Raw genomic sequence first — 17,490 nt, forward strand, 5'->3', positions numbered from 1 at the left:
TTAGTAGTGTATTGTGTAGCCTCCATGGGTTTGTATTTTTTACAGTTTGTTTTCCTGTAATTGATATCTAGTCTTATAGCTTTGTGGTCAGAAAAGGTACTTGATATGATTTCAATTTTCTTCAATTTACCAAGGCTTGATTTGTGACCCAAAATATGATCTATCCTGTAGAATGTTCCATGAGCACTTGAGAAGAAAGTGTATTCTGTTGTTTTTGAATGGAATGTCCTATAAATATCAATTAAGTCCATCTTGTTTAATGTATCATTTAAAGCTTGTGTTTCCTTATTTATTTTCATTTTGGATGATCTGTCCATCGGTGAAAGTGGGGTGTTATAGTCGCCTACTATTATTGTCTTACTGTCGATTTCCTCTTTTATGGCTGTTAACATTTGGCTTATGTATTGAGGTGCTCCTATGTTGGGTGCATAAATATTTACAATTGTTATATCTTCTTCCTGGATTGATCCCTTGATCATTCTGTACTGTTCTTCTTTGTCTCTTGTTATAGTCTTTATTTTAAAGTCTGTTTTGTCTGATATGAAAACTGCTACTCCAGCTTTCTTTTGGTTTCCATTTGCATGGAATACCTTTTCCCATCCCCTCACTTTCAGTCTGTATGTGTCCCTAGGTCTGAAGTGGGTCTCTTGTAGACAGCATATATATGGGTCTTGTTTTTGTATCCATTCAGCCAGTGTATGTCTTTTGGTGGGAGCATTTAATCCATTTACATTTAAGGTAATTATCGATATGTATATTCCTATTACCATTTACTTAATTGTTTCAGGTTTGTTCTTGTAGGTCTTTTCCTTCTCTTGTGTTTCTTGCCTAGAGAAGTTCCTTTAGCATTTGTTGTAGAGCTGGTTTGGTGGTGCTGAATTCTCTTAGCTTTCACTTGTCTGTAAAGGTTTTAATTTCTCCATCGTATCTGAATGAGATCCTTTTGGGTAGAGTAATGTTGGTTGTAGGTTTTTCCCTTTCATTCCTTTAAAATAGTCCTGCCACTCCCTTCTGGCTTGCAGAGTTTCTGCTGAAAGATCAGCTGTTAACCTTTTGGGGATTCCCTTGTATATTATTTGTTGCTTTTCCCTTGCTACTTTTAATATTATTTCTTTGTATTTAATTTTTGATAGTTTGATTAATATGTGTCATGGCGTGTTTCTCCTTGGTTTTTCCCTTGCTGCTTTTAATATGTTTTCTTTGTATTTAATTTTTGATAGTTTGATTAATATGTGTCATGGCGTGTTTCTCCTTGGATTTATCCTGTATGGGACTCTCTGCTCTTCCTCGACTTGATTGACTACTTCCTTTCCCATAATAGGGAAGTTTTCAACTATAATCTTTTCAAATATTTTCTCAGTCCCTTACTTTTTCTCTTCTTTTTCTGGGACCCCTATAATTCAAATGTTGGTGCATTTAATGTTGTCCCATCTGTCTGTGAGACTGTCCTCAATTCTTTTCATTCTCTTTTCTTTATTCTGCTCTGAGGTAGGTATTTCTACTATTTTATCTTCCAGGTCACTTATCCATTCTTCTGCCTCAGTTATTCTGCTATTGATTCCTTCTAGAGAATTTTTAATTTCATTTAGTTTGTTGTTCATCATTGTTTGCTCTTTAGTTTTTCTAGGTCCTTGTTAAACGTTTCTTGTATTTTCTCCATTCTATTTCCAAGATTTTGGGTCATCTTTACTATCATTATTCTGAATTCTTTTTCAGGTAGACTGCGTATTTCCTCTTCATTTGTTTGGTCTGGTGGGTTTTTACCTTTCTCCTTCATCTGCTGTGTATTTCTCTGTCTTCTCATTTTACTTAACTTACTGTGTTTGGGGTCTGCTTTTCTCAGGCTGCAGGTCCGTAGTTCCCGTTGTTTTTGGTGTCTGCCCCCAGTGGGTAAGTTTGGTTCAGTGGATTGTGTAGGCTTCCTGGTGGAGGGGGACTGGTGCCTGTGTTCTGGTGGATGAGGCTGGATCTTGTCTTTCTGTTGGGCAAGACCGTGTCTGGTTGTGTATTTTGGGGTTTCTGTGAACTTATTATGATTTTATGCAGCCTGTCTGCTAATGGGTGGGGTTGTGTTCCTGTCTTACTAGTTTGGCATGGAGTGTCAAGCACTGGAGCTTGCTGGTCATTGAGTGGATATGGGTCTTAGCGTTGAGACAGAGATCTCTGGGAGAGCTCTTGCTGACTGTAATTATGAGGGACTGGGAGGTCTCTGGTGGACCAATGTCCTGAACTCAGCTCTCCCACTTCAGAGGCTCAGGCCTGACATTGGCTGGAGCACCAAGACCCTGTCAGCTACATGGCTCAGAAGAAAAGGGAGAAAAGAAAAAAAGAAAGAAAGAAAAAAATAAAATAAAGTTATTAAAAATATATATATTATTAAAATAAAAAAGTCATTAAAAAAAAGAGAGCAACCAAACCAATAAACACATCTACCAATGATAACAAGCGCTAAAAACTATACTAAAAACAAATGGACAGAGAGAACCCTAGGACAAATGGTAAAAGCAAACGTATACAGACAAAATCACAGAAAGAAGCATACACACAATCACAAAATGAGAAAAAGGAAAAAGTATATATATATATATATGTATATTTTTTATACATATATATATATATATATATAAAACGAAGAGAGCAACCAAATCAATAAACAAACCTACCAGTGATAATCTCTAAATACTAAACTAAGATAAACATAAAACTAGAAACAAATTAGATGCAGAAAGCAAACCCCAAGTCTACAGTTGCTCCCAAAGTCCACCACCTCAGTTTTGGGATGATTCGTTGTCTATTCAGGTATTCCACAGATGCAGAGTACATCAGGTTGATTGTGGAGATTTAATCCGCTGCTCCTGAGGCTGCTGGGAGAAATTTCCCTTTCTCTTCTTTGTTTGCACAGCTCCTGGGGCTCAGCTTTGGATTTGGCCCCGCCTCTGCATGTAGGTCGCCTGAGGGCGTCTGTTTGCTCAGACAGGTTGGCGTTAAAGGAGCAGCTGATTAGGGCGCTCTGGCTCACTCAGGCCGGGGGGGGGGGGGTGGTACGGAATGCAGGGCGAGCCTGCGGCGGCAGAGGCTGGCATGACGTTGCACCAGCCTGAGACACGCTGTGTGTTCTCCCATGGAAGTTGCTCCTGGATCACAGGACCCTGGCAATGGTAGGCTGCACAGGCTCCCAGGAGGGGAGGTGTGGAGAGTGACCTGTGCTTGCACACAGGCTTCTTGGTGGCTGCAGCAGCAGCCTTAGCGTTTCATGCCCGTCTCTGGTGTCCGTGCTGATAGCCGCGGCTCGCCAGTCTCTGGAGCTTGTTTAGGCGGTGCTCTGAATCCCCTTTCCTCACGCACTCCGAAACAATGGTCTCTTGCCTCTTAGGCAGGTCCAGACTTTTTCGCAGACTCCCTCCCGGCTAGCTGTGTTGCACTAGCCCCCTTCAGGCTGTGTTCACAGAGCCAACACCAGTCCTCTTCCTGGGATTTGACCTCTGAAGCCTGAGCCTCAGCTCCCAGCCCCCGCCCAGCCCGGCGGGTGAGCAGACAAGCCTCTCAGGCTGATCATTGCTGGTCCGCACCGATCCTCTGTGCGGAAATCTCTCCGCTTTGCCCTCTGCTCCCCTGTTGTTGTGCTCTCCTCCATCACTCCATAGCTTCGCCCCCGCCGCGCGCCCGCTACCCCCCATCTCCGCCAGTGAAGGGGCTTCCTAGTGTGTGGAAACTTTTCCTCCTTCACAGCTCCCTCCCAGTGGTGCAGGTCCCGTCCCTATTCTTTTGTCTCCGTTTTTCCTTTTTTCTTTTGCCCTACCCAGGTACATGGGGAGTTTCTTGTCTTTTGGGAAGTCTGAGGTCTTCTGCCAGTGTTCAGTAGGTGTTCTGTAGGAGTTGTTCCACATGTAGATGTATTTTTGATGTATTTGTGGGGAGGAAGGTGATCTCCATGTCTTACTCCTCCGCCATCTTTAAGGTCCTCTCATGAGTATTATCTTGATATTTGTTTCTCCAGAAGCTTATCCCATCTGACTAATTTTTAACTTGCATACACTCTTTTGAAAGTAGAGCCATGTTATTTGTTATAAATTTTCTATAATTCGGCTAGGGAAAATTAAAACAAATGGTAACAATGACTGGTTAATGAATTTTCTTTTACCTATTTTTTTTTTTTTTGCTGTACGCGTAGTTTTCCTTTACAACACCAATGACCAATTAAGAAATGTGATGGAAAATCAAATCCATTCATAATAACAACATAAACTACCACACACACTACAAAATGCATATGAATAAATTTAAGAAATGTGGAAGATACACAAAAAGTATGAAGCTTTATAGAAAGATATAAAAAACTTAAATAAATGGAGAGAGATGTTTCTAGTTAAAACTAAACTCTATGATGTAAAATATTGCTTTACTAAAAATTATCTATTTGGTGCATCCTTAACTGCAGGAATAGGAAATATTATGAAACTTCATTTGATGATAATAATGGTGATCATGGTAATGGCTAACCAGTAGCCTTTCCTGAATACTTACTGTTTGTAAGTTCCTAAAGTTCTCCGAACACGTATTGCTTGTTAGGTCCAAACATTTCTGAAATAGTTACTCTTTGTAAGATCCTGTACAAACCTCTAAATACCTTGGTCTCCTCAACTGTAAAATTGGGATAATAATTGTTCTAGTAAGACATGAAGTGTTAGGAAGTTTGGGATTCTATTGAAATTATTGGATGTAAGATATAGAACTGCAATAAGTAAAGGAAGCTGTTGTAAATGTGACTAGATGCATATTAAAACTTTTGTAACAAAAAACATCATGAATAGAGTTAAAAGATTAATGGCAGTCGTAAAGAAAACACATGAAATATGACAAATTATAATGTCTAAAACATTTAATAGATGTAACCAATCAGTATATGAGACAGTTTAATAGAAGTAATATTGAACAGTTCTTATGTACCAGTTATTGTCCTAAAACAGCAATCCTATTTGATTAGTATTATTATTGACCTCAGATGAAGTCCTTAATCCTCTCTTATTGCACACAAATTTTGTCTAGTGAATTATAATATAATGACCATTGTTTTTGTAGCAAGCCTTTCTGAGCTATTGAAATATTCTTTGTAATGGTCTGCTAAAACTATAATTATGAGGTCAAAGGCCAATAATATGACAGCTCCCCATGCTTTCAATACAGGTTATACTAGTTATACTGCCCCATAAATGTTTATTTATGTAATGTTTATTAATAGCAGAATTTCTGATTGACTTGAAGCCACTTAGAAATAGCATGCTGGCTTATTAAAATTTTGTTGACACTAACATTAGTGAAAATGTCTTCTTTATTTCATTTGTTATTTCTTTATTTATTGTTGCCTTTACTTGGATTTAGGATGGTAAGATATCATCTTCATTGTAGTATTAGTTCTGGATCTCAGCACTGGAGCATAAATACCTTGTCCTCTACCCAAATTTTAATTTCCAGGGAAACATTTTTTTTACTCTTTGTTTTGTTTTAACCATGTGAATGCCTCTTACTCACAATTTTAAAATGGCATTTTGAAAACATAGTGTATCTGAAAACTTTGAAAAAATGGAGGTGGAAAAGGCTTCCAGAGGCTACTGAAAGGATGGGGGGCGGGGAGAGGAAAAAATTTGGCATTAATATATTGACAGATTTTAAACATCGTTAGAATGATATTTCGAAAAAAATTTTAATATATTTATGTCAATACTATGATACATAGATGCTCATTTATCCATGAAACTTGTTTTATCCTTTCTTTTAAGAAACATTATTTTGAGATAATTTTATATTTACAGAAAAGTTATGCAAATAATATAGGGAATTCCCACTTACACATCATCTAGCTTCTCTTTATGTTAATATCTTTTATAACTATAGTATAATTGTGAGAACCAGAAAAAACATTAACTCAATAATTCTTTTTTTTTTTTTCGCGGTACCTGGGCCTCTCCCATTACGGAGCACAGGCTCCGGACGCGCAGGCCCAGCGGCCATGGCCCACGGGCCCAGCCGCTCTGCGGCACGCGGGACCCTCCCGGACCGAGGCACGAACCCGCATCCCCTGCATCAGCAGGCAGATCCCCAACCACTAGCGCCACCGGGGAAGCCCCCTACCTATTTTTTAGATGACATTTATGTTCTCTGGCAAAAACAGATTATTTGATGACAATGGTAAGATTAGTTAGCTCTAGGTAAAAATTAGTTTCCAGTTGATGGATGTTTATTTAATGAGAGGGCATTTACTTATATTTTTTTTCCTTAAACATAATTAATTACCTTAAGGAAGTAAATGTAAAAGTACAGAGACAAATGAGTAGACACGCTAGTCTTTTTTTTTTAAAATAAATTTATTTTATTTATTTTTGACTGTGTTGGGTCTTTGTGGCTGCGCACAGGCTTTCTCTAGTTGTGGCAAGTGGCGGCTGCTCTTCATTGCAGTGCGCAGGCTTCTCATTGTGGTGACTTCTCTTGTTGCAGAGCATGGGCTCTAGGCGCACAGGCTTCAGTAGTTGCAGCACGTGGGCTCAGTAGTTGTGGCTTGTGGGCTCTAGAGTGCAGGCTCAGTAGTTGTGGCTTGATTGAATGAATCTACGTGTGAATGTAATCAGTGTGGAGCTGAGAAGGGCCTTAGGATGATCCCAAATCATCCTGACCATGCTGTTAAAGGCACTTCCCTTGTCTTGATGGGGTTATTTATCTCCACTTGTGGTTATACTCTCCACCAGGAAAAGGAGAAACTGTATGTGGAACTAAAGCACATCCTGGCCCGGCAGCCTGGGCCTGAGGCTGCAGAGCAGCTACAGATCTACCGCCACACGCTGCGGGAGAAGACCAAGCAGCTTAAAGTAAGTGGTAGCCTCTGCTCCTTCCTGGCTGAAGGACAGACGCACTCTGGGGAATACCCGTGGACAAGTGTACTGCCTCAGCACAGGGAGCCAGTCTCCCAAATGCTGTCCTCCTTTGATATCAGCTTTTTTAGTGCTCCAGTCCCGGGAGGCACAGGGCAAGCCTTAAAGCTACCCCTCTGCTCCTAAGCTAATAGACTCCCACAAAACAGGGAGATGAACAAGTGGAGAAAGAGCTGGGGAGAGGATGATGCCAATGGGATAGAAATTTGGGGAACAAGGTTTATATAGATTATCTCAAGATGATTTAGAGGATTTGGATGGTGGTAAAGAATGGAGGGAATATTTTAACACCATTGCCCACTGAAGCAGATCATTGTGTCAAAGCAGGTTTTTACTATTCATTCCGCCTGAAATACATGTACACAAAACACAGGCTACTCCCCAGTCCCCAGGAACCTTGCTTCATGACCATCTATGAAATAAGAAGCCATGAAAGGGAAGTAAAATCATTTTAGGATTCTGTTAGCGTAAGTTCCCTTCTAAGTGACATAAGAACATTAGCTGGGGAGATGGAATGTTTTAGTATTATATGTGCCTTTTAAAAATTTTCTCAAAAACTGTATGTTCCCACTATATCCTCAGCTTTACCTCCTAAAAAGTACTTAGATATTCTTGGCATGTTAGGGAAGCCTTATACACACACATGCACAGAATGTAGCACATGCCAGCTGAATTCTGGCACTTTCCTGTGCAATGATGGTAATAATCATTGCCTTTCTGCCTGGGGTAAAATAGATGCCATGCTACGTTGTAAAATCGCATCCTTTTACTTAAAAAAGGCAGATGAAACAAATGTAATGAGAGCATTAATTTTCAACTTATCACTGTTAAGCATTCATTTTACATGAGTATCCTGAGACATAATTTGAGTTTTGCAGGAGGCATAATCTTTTGATTATTTTCATCCCTTTAAACAATTGAATATATCAAATAAAATAAAAACTTATTTTCTCAGGGGTGGGTGTAAATTAGAAAAGCACATGTCTTTACACTACTCTCAGATAGGCATACTTAGCGCTGGATTGTATTCAGTGGTTCATAGGAGACTTTTGTTACTTTAAACCTTTATCTGAGGATATCCAGATTTTTGCTCTGAATGACATGTGACCCCTGGTGGAAGATTCAGGGGTGGATAATACCAAGCCTGTCCACCAGTTTGTCCTCATTATCTGAGCTGTTTTAGGAAATTCCACATGCATTGTTTGGAAACAAGGTGTTTGTTCCTAAGAGTTTAACTATTTTTTTTAACATCTTTATTGGAGTATAATTGCTTTACAATGGTGTGTTAATTTCTGCTGTATAACAAAGTGAATCAGCTATACATATACATATATCCCCATATCTCCTCCCTCTTGCTTCTCCCTCCCACCCTCCCTATCCCACCCTCTAGGTCGTCACAAAGCACCAAGCTGATCTCCCTGTGCTATGCAGCTGCTTCCCACTAGCTATCTATTTTACGTTTGTAGTGTACATATGTCAGTGCTACTCTCTCGCTTCATCCCAGCTTAACATTCCCCACTCCCGTGTCCTCAATTCCATTCTTTACATCCGCGTCTTTATTCCTGTCCTGACCCTAGATTCATCAGAACCTTTTTTTTAGATTCCATATATATGTGTTAGCATACGGTATTTGTTTTTCTCTTTCTGACTTACTTCAGTCTGTGTGACAGACTCTAGGTCCATCCACCTCACTACAAATAACTCAATTTTGTTTCTTTTTATGGCTGAAGACAGTTTTTCTTCCAACATGAAAATCATATTCTTTAGCTCATGATAACATCATCAGAATCCTTTTCACAGCAGTTAAGAGGAAAGAGTTCAGAAGCAGACAAACACTTGAAAGATAAAGATCCGCCTTTTATGCAAATTTTTTAAAAATGCAGAACTAGATGAAAAACAAATCAAATCTATTGCATGCCCCTTAGGACAGTAGCCTCCCTTTTTTCCCTTTGGTTTTTGTTGGGGGTACCCCTTGCTTTAGTGTGCTCTACACATCCCGTTTAGGTGAGTAAATTCCCTCTTTCCCTGTCCAGCCTGAAACCAGTAGCATCTACTGAACACAACAGTGCAAGAGGCAGGTAATTAGGCTTCCTATTAGAGCTCCTCGCATGCAGTACACTCTCCCTGCAGATGTCATAGCCCCCTGCTTCTTAGAGGTAAGTCCCAGTGCTGGGATAAAGAGAGAACCAGTGAATAGTCCCAAAGGGCACAGTAAAGAGGTGATTGACATTCAGCAGAACAACAACCTTGGAAAACATATAAATTGAATACCTACTGAGTGGTGGTGGGGGCAGGATGATTCTGAGTAATTTTTACAATAATCCTCAGATGAATCACGCTCCCTTGCAATGACTTTTCTGAATGCTTTATTAAAAAAAGACTTTAAAAGCAATTTTATGCTGTACGTCTGGGAGTTTTTCTGTTTCGACTCACAGTATTCTTGAACCACATTACACCATTCATATGTGAGCCTGTTTGCACGTGCCTGATAGTTCTCCTTTAAAGCAGGGGAATGAGGTTCCATTGTTTGCCACTGGATTATGAGTCTTCAGACCTCCGTCAGATTTTTACCCAGATACAGACCTTGAACTGGTAGAAGTGTGCGGATTAACTGTTAAACCTGGGCATGGTTTTGTATCTCTAGCCTCACTGAGGTAAGTGGCCGCAGATTAAAAAGATTTTTCAGGAAAGGATATTGTCTCACCGCGTATCTTCTGTTAATGCTGCTTTATTTGTCACGCTAGGTTTTGTCTTCAGAACTGAATATGTATGAATCACAGAGCCAAGAATATAAGTATGAGATCGAGAAACTTAGCAATGAACTGCTGAACTTAAAGAAGAAATACCTTGCTCAGAAACGTAAAGAATACATTCAGAAGTAAGAATTAGTCAAATGTTCTAGTTCTGTTGTGCCTATTAACTCCTGATAAAAAAATAATTGAAGACAGTCACAGAGTCACAGACTTCACTGGGGTAAACTAAGTCAGGGGTGAGCAAATTACTTTCTACAGGTCCCTCAGTGGGCTGGTGTTAGAGCAAGATGGGCATCTCCTTTTATACTGAGACCCCTCCTTAGGACCCTAACAGGGATTCATTAATATCAGCTTACTGGTGGACCTCATGTGGAGCAGAGGAAACCTAGTGTGATTTTTTTTTCCCACACTGTTCTCACGGTTTGGAGATAATCATTCCATAACTATGTCTGCAAAGGAGGCTCACGATTAGCCTTGTATGGGCTGAAGCATATTCACATTTAAAACCACTGTAGTTACGAGCAGTTCACAAGTAATTTTCACCTATGTTTTAGATAAACTGTCTCTGAACCATTTCTATGTCTAGTACCTGACTTCAGTATCTGCTGTAGGGTATGGGCATGAGCATTCTTCTAGGAGATGATAATGCAGATATCAGGTGAATATTTTGGGTTTCAGGATGCCTACATGTTGAAGAGTAAATGTTCTCTTCACTTGGTTATTGTTTGCCTAATCCTGGGGTGAGTGAGTGGGCCCAGATGAATCAGCAGGTTTGAACCTTGGCTGTGTGCATTGCCCAAATCATCTTGTTCATTCTGTAGAGGCTCACATTGTGAGTTGAAAGTCAGGCTTGGTATTTCATCCACATGGGCGTTTCAAGGACATGGTGAAACAGGGTTTGAATGCATCCACCAATAATCCATTAGTGGCAAACAGCTACTTAAAGTAGCTGGTTGCGAATTCATTTGCCAGCAAAAATCTATCCTTTTTGTAAATCAGAAAATTCCGCCATTCCACATTTAGATGCCAGTTCCTTGGTAGACTAAAATATTGCTAAAAACTATAGCTAATTTAGATGGGTCTGGCTTAATGTGTGGGTCTAGCAACTATCTGATTCAGAATCACTGGTGAGATTTATTAAACATGCAGGTTCCTAGGCCCCATTTCCAGATATTTGGATTCAGCAGGTTCTGGATGGGCCTCAAAAATCTGCAGTTTAATTGCTCTCTAGGTGAATTCCATGCACACTGATGTTTGAGAACCACCGATATTAATGATGTGAATTGAATGAATGTTGGAGTAGAAACACTGTAGTTTTCTTTTAGGACACCAAAGTTGTGCTTATCAAATGTCATGCCTAGTTTCCACGTGAGGCAGTTGTCTAGCTCTGTGGCCTTCAAACTTGCTGAGTGTGCACCCTTATCAGTAAAACATTTTTGAACTTGTAGCCCCCCCCAATATATATGTATATAGTTTTTAAAATTAAAAAAATTCTATTTTGGAATAGTTTTTTACCTCCAATATATTTTAATTTATAAAGTACACACAAACACTATTGTCACTTTGTGAGTAATTATTAGGAAAGAAAGATTTTTAATTTCCAAAGATAACATATTGAATCTATAATATCTTCTTGCTGCTTGCCAACAGGTCATCCCACTCATCGTGTAGAGTTCACGCACTCCATATAAACAGCTGGCTTGGCTAAACAGTTAATTGCCTTCCTAGAGCTAATTAACTCCCCTGCCTTGGCCCTGGGATTTGGCCTAGTTTGCATTGAACTTATTGATCCCCCGGCCAGGCACACACAGTTTTTGGACACAGGGAGCATGCTGACAGAGGGACACCCCTCTGATAGCTCATTCCCTCCCAATGGCCCATCCACTAGAATTGCACTGCCCCCCGGCAGTATGCCACTTGTGGCTATTTAAATTAAAGTGAATTGCAATTCAATCAAATTAGAAATTTAGTTCCTTAATTGCACTAGTCACATTTCACCTACTTAGTAGCCATGTGTGGCTAGTGGATGCCGCCTTGGGCGGCTCAGATACAGAGCTTTTCCACCATCGTGGAAAGTTCTATCAGATAGCACTGCTCTAGACTCTGCCTTTGCCTTGAATCCTCATTCCTTGTGGCTAATCTGACCTGGCTAGGGCATCATTTGGTCGTTCCATTTAGTTGGGATCCATAAACTGGAGGGAGACAGAGAGTTATGAGTTCATGGGAGAACAGGGGAAAAAAAAAAAAAAAAAGATGAAGGAGCTGAAGGAAAATATGCCCAGGCAAGAACAAAAGTGCTGAGATGGTTTAGACTGGAAGGAAGAAGGCTGAAGGGAGTCATTAAGATGGTCTATAAATACATTAAAAAGATCGTATAAAGGAGACATTATTCCCATTAGACAACTTAGATCAGGCCAGAAGCATTAAGCTGAAGTTCCTTCGGAGAGGAAATTTTAGGGTATTTAAGGCGAGAGAGGGCAGGGGGAGGGGGCACTGCCTGCAACTAGCAACAGTCAGGAGGTAGACACATTGTCAGAGTACTTGAAGGAATCTTCTTTGCTGGACCCACTCAAGGCTAAAGCTTTTGTCCTATTTATGGAGGATGGCTTTTTATAATAATGAAATCAATTCTGCTAAGGGACAGCTGGATTGATTAACAAAGTCTCTGCAGGTTCTTTTCAAATGGAATAGTTTAGAATAATCTCTGTGGATATTCTCACACATACTCTTTATAAAATAGCAACTCATATCATTTTTTACCTTTTTGCCTTTTTTTTTTTCACTTTTCTCAAATCCTGTTTTTATCATGCTCCAGTCCTGACCTGCACCCCTACCCACCTGCCCTTGACTCCCCTACTCTGGACCTCCAGGCTGGTCTAGAGCCTGCAGTACAATTCAGATTCTTTTGCAAAAGGTAGAATTCTCTTCCCTGAAGTAAATCACTTCTATTAGCCAAATCTAATTGGTTTTAGTCTTAGTAGTTTGCTCAGTTTTTATTTTTAAAAAGGGACTGCAAAGATGTTTTCCATAAGACCCCTAATTATTCAATAGGTAATCTGTATAAATTTAAAATACCTCTGCAGGAAACCTGAATGTATGTGTGTGTGTGTGTGTGTGTGTGTGTGTGTGTGTGTGTGTATGTGTGGGTATTTAAAGAAGATCTGCATAGAAGATACACTGTAGATTTTAGATTAGAACTTCCTTTATCTATTGCCAAATGTACTATCTTATTTCTCTTTCCCAGCTTTTCTCGTATCTTAAACTATTTCTAATAATAACTGCTGCTCATCTAAAGTTATAGGAATATTTGTATTTTATAAATGTCCAAATTTGATGAAGATACCTTGTGTGTGTGATAAATATTTATGTTTCCACTGAAACTTTGGATTATAAAAGTTGATAAATGATGAATTAGTCATTATAATTGAGCCAAGAGGAAGATTCTTCTGACTGATCTTTGGAACTAAACAAATGCTTTATAAAATAGGAAGATGATTACAAGTCAGGAGCCTCCAGTCCACAGGGTCTGAGCTATTATGAGGCCTTCTGTCCGTATTTAGATCAACATTAGGAAAGCACATTTAATTGTGTCTTTCCCTAATTCTATGTGTTATCAGTAACACCTAATTAGATTTAAACCACCACCTTGTCTCAAACTGGAAGCTTTGATCAAAGCAGTTTTCAGTGGCTAATTCACCCTAAGAACTATCAAACATAGAAGAGGAAAAAATGGTAAGGAAGTTAACTTTCACCTCCTCTCTTATAGGAGCAAGGACAGAATAGGCATGGAGAATGCCTTCTCAATGGCCAAACCAACTGGCCCTCGTTTTATGGGGGGTGGATTTCCCCTCAGCAAGTCATCCAAGATGAAGTCCTAACTCCAAGCTGCTGGCTGGGTCCAGCTGAACAGCTCATGAAATTCACTCTGGAACATTTTGGAGGAATCTCTTTGAAATCCCTTGGATCACAGACATTTAGGGAAATCAGTCCTCAGATTCCAGGATGGAAAGAAATGCAGAAATATTATAGTCATGTACATATAAGAGTGATGACGTTCTACATAGTCCACATGGATATTAACAGAGTGTAATTATATCTGTTCAATTAGGCCAACCCATTCCATGAAGCAGATCTTTTGTTACTACCACATTGATTTATTTTGAAATGCACCACATCTAGATACTCTGTATGGATGAAAGTTTGGATCCTAATGTCTCTATTATAGACATTGATGCATAGGTTTTATATTTTTAAAAAATTTTTTTGAAATGCAATGTATTCTTATTAATAAGAATCTATTATAATTATTCCTCATTAACAAGTCATTGATGAGATGAGAAAGAAGGACACACTCTCGAGTATTTAAAAAGTGTTCTGAGAGTGATTTCTATGTGGAATTTCTTTTCAGGCCTGGGGTATGAAAATCTATTCCAAAGAGACATACTAATAAATGCTTCATCATAAAAATAAAAAGAACCTTTGTAGAGATTTTGATCTTTGCTTTGGTAGAGTACGTAATTACAGTTTAAAACTACTGTGAGAAATGTTTAACCCAAGGATGTGATTCAGAGGAACCAAGACAGTAAAATGAGGGGTTTGGGCTGGTATCCATTGAAGGTCTATCCTTTCTAGACCTCACACTTGGAGAAGAGAGTTACATGGGACAGAGATCTGTTTGCCTTCCAGGCTGCAGGCCAGCATTTGGAGCCACTGAATCCATTGTATTTTCTTTGTGTTGAAGCCACAGTTATGTGGGCATCAATTCAAAGTTCCCTTGTTTAGAGTGTTCATTCAGTAATATTATGTGGGACACTCTGGCCATCTCTCTCCCAATAACTTGACCTCTGTAATTTTTTAAAAATAATTGAGGAGTAAGTAGCTCATGGATAAGTAAGGACAGTATAAGTAGATCATTCCATTTGTGCTGCAGAACTAAGTTTCCCATTGAGAGGAGCAGGAGACTTAATGGCCCCAAGATGTTTGTTTAGATTATCCAGAGAGGTGGGAGTTTAGAGGGATCTAAAACCATATTCCGCTGTCCCTCTCAGTTCACCACGGCCAGAAGCAGACCCAAGGCAATGATGGCCATGAAAGCGATTGATTCTGAAGTGATCCCAGGAAACATCCTAAGAGTTGAGGAAGTAGGACAGGGAAGGGAAGGAGACCAACCTAAGGCTCAATGTCAAGTTCCATGGTGGGAGACTTTGGCTGGACCTTTCAGGGAGTTCTGGAGACAATGTGATCACATCTCAGAGTTGTCCCCATCAGGGTGAGGGAACTGGAATATTTATATCCCCCATGCTTCCAGTCACTGGCCAAGGACTGCTCTGGAAGGGTCTTGCTGGTCTTCCCTGTAGGCAAAGCAGCTCTCAAAGAGAGAGCGGTTGCTGCCTGTTGGAAGCAGAAGTGGTTAAGGGCTGGGGGAACTGAGTCAGGCAGTGTCATTCTCTGTTGCTTCTCTCACATGATCCCAGTCAAGAATTGCAGATGGAAATCAACCTCCAGTGTAGCTGATGACCCTGTGGTGAGGTGTGATCATCAGCAATTTGTGTACCATGCGGGAGCATGAGAATGGTTATATACACAAAAGAATTTGCTTAGAAAACCTTAAACCTGAAGAATCACCATGGGGCCATTTCCAGTTTTGAAAATCACTGATGCTGTATTCCCTCAGAGCCAACCACATTCTGTTTAGACAGAAGGCTTTTACAGGTAAGGTGAGGCAAGACAGTTACGACATGTGCAGCACTGGAGGGTTTCCCATCCATTCAGGAACATTTTGAAGTATAGCCATAGCCAACTTCCTTCTGAGCCCTTGGGTGGCTTTGTAAGAGGTTCACTTCTCTAGAGAAATGGGGTCTGTGATTCTTGATCTATTGCAGTATGGCAAAGACTCTGGAGACAGATGCCAAGTTCAAATCCTGGCTCATCATAACAATTGAGTTGTTTTGAGGATTAAATGAGTTAATGTATGTAAGCTTCGAACAATGTCAGGCCCATAGTAATTGTTCAATAAATACCTACTATTATTATCACATAAGAGATACCTTATGTTTTGAAATTGGAGGATCAAAGTTGTTACATAATACTTTATTATATCAACTATAAAGATGATTCTTATCCTCGTTTAGCGGGTGAGTGACATTAAAATGTCTGGATGAAGCTAGATTTGCTAATGCAATTTATAGTTTAGTATCTTGCAGAAATGCCATATTGGGGACCTCATGAAAACTTCTGTATATTTTTCTTATAACTGTGATCTGGGGACAGATCCTTCACTCTCAGGAGTTGGAGCTTCCAGAGGGAAAGACCCTGGTGGCCTCTAGCTACCATTTTCTTCTTGTTTCTCTCCATGTAATGGAGAAGGGTGGTCAGCCTCTGCTGATGACCTCTGATCTTGGTCCCATGAGCTGAGATCACACAGGCTCTGGGAGCTGATGCAGCAGCTCTATCAGCTCAATACACTAATGTTCAAATGGAGGAAGAGTAAATTAAGGCTTAGAAAAGGTGGAAGATACTGCTGCTGCCTCTCATTTACTGCACATCCTGACAGCTCAGGGTATTAAAAGCAATAACTATTTAGGTGCAGGTGTTGCCACTGTAGCCACGGTACAAAAATGAGCTATTAAAAACACTGAGATTTGCAGATCATTAAAGATAACTGTGAACTCACAGTGGGCTTAAGGTGTTTTTAAAATCACGTATTTGAGCTGCATTGTAAAGCAACATTAGAAGATTATACAGTAGCATCATTTTACCCCAGGGTTTTGAGTGTTTCAGAAAGGAGTCCTGTTGCTAAACCAGTCATTGACTCTCAACTGGGCTGATGGGGAGCTGGTATGGTTTCTCTGTTGATAGAGAGACACATGATAAAGGGGACTCCCTGGTCATTATTTGCTGATCATAGCTTCTCAGCAACTGCTCTTAGGCCAGGTTTTTATTGTGCTTACCTCTGAAGAAGTTGCTCAGAGCAAAAGTTTGTTGCTGTGATAAGCCGTAGGGATGGAGGTTGTCATGCTAGGAGGAGATGGCAGCAACTCTCCTTGTCATGGGCTGTAATTTTGCTATGCAAATTTATCCAGGGTTGATAATTATTGTTTGATTTCCTGGCTTGCTCAACCAGATTCTGAAGTTTGACCTAGGCCAAGATACCCATCAGAAAATACTATGTCATGACTTCAGAGCAGAATGGCATTTCACAGCCTGGACAATTTGAGGAAAGATATTCTCTGTCTTAAACATAATCAATTGTATGGAGACCTAGTTGTAATAGGAGCAAAGGGAGGGCATTTTAAAATAGTAAAATAGTAAAATAGTTAAAATATATCTCACTATTTTCTTTGTAGTAGATAGGAAGTATTTTTATGGCATTACCCGTTTTTAACTTTTCATTCAATGCTGCTTTAGTATACCATTTCTCATATCTATTATTTAAAAGTTCCATTAGGGTTTTGAGATCCATTAGAATTTTATAACAGTATGAAATGTGATGTCAACAGGGTACCATTTTTCTTTTTTATAATTAAAAATAGATTTTTTCCCTTATTTTAAAGTACCTGATTGAAATACAGATAGAAAATTAGAAAATACCAATAAGCAAAAAGAAAAAGGACATCAATAATCCCACCATCTATTGATAGCTATTGTTTTCCTGGGCTAATGCATGTCTCATTCGCTGTACCAGTTGTTCATGCCCACCATCTGTTCTGACTGGTTGGTGCTTGTAATTCCCAATTGTTAAATATTTTGAATATCACCTTTGAAATACTACTGTTTTATAATTTTGAGTGTATCTTTCTGGACATTTAAAATAA

The 17,490-nt window shown here is 39.6% G+C and overlaps 1 protein-coding gene across 1 annotated transcript in view; it reads left to right on the forward strand.

The window, feature by feature from the left end:
- Positions 1 to 13,554, forward strand: part of CFAP58 (cilia and flagella associated protein 58) — a 96,736-nt gene extending 83,182 nt beyond the window's left edge. Inside the window, exons 16-18 of the mRNA XM_028481946.1 lie at positions 6,741 to 6,860; positions 9,668 to 9,801; positions 13,443 to 13,554. Of these exons, the coding sequence (XP_028337747.1) occupies positions 6,741 to 6,860; positions 9,668 to 9,801; positions 13,443 to 13,554 (366 nt within the window). The remainder of the gene's footprint in view (positions 1 to 6,740; positions 6,861 to 9,667; positions 9,802 to 13,442) is intronic.
- The last annotated feature ends 3,936 nt before the right edge of the window (positions 13,555 to 17,490 follow it).

Source organism: Physeter macrocephalus, chromosome 20, assembly GCF_002837175.3.
Source record: "Physeter macrocephalus isolate SW-GA chromosome 20, ASM283717v5, whole genome shotgun sequence".
NCBI lineage: Eukaryota > Metazoa > Chordata > Mammalia > Artiodactyla > Physeteridae > Physeter > Physeter macrocephalus.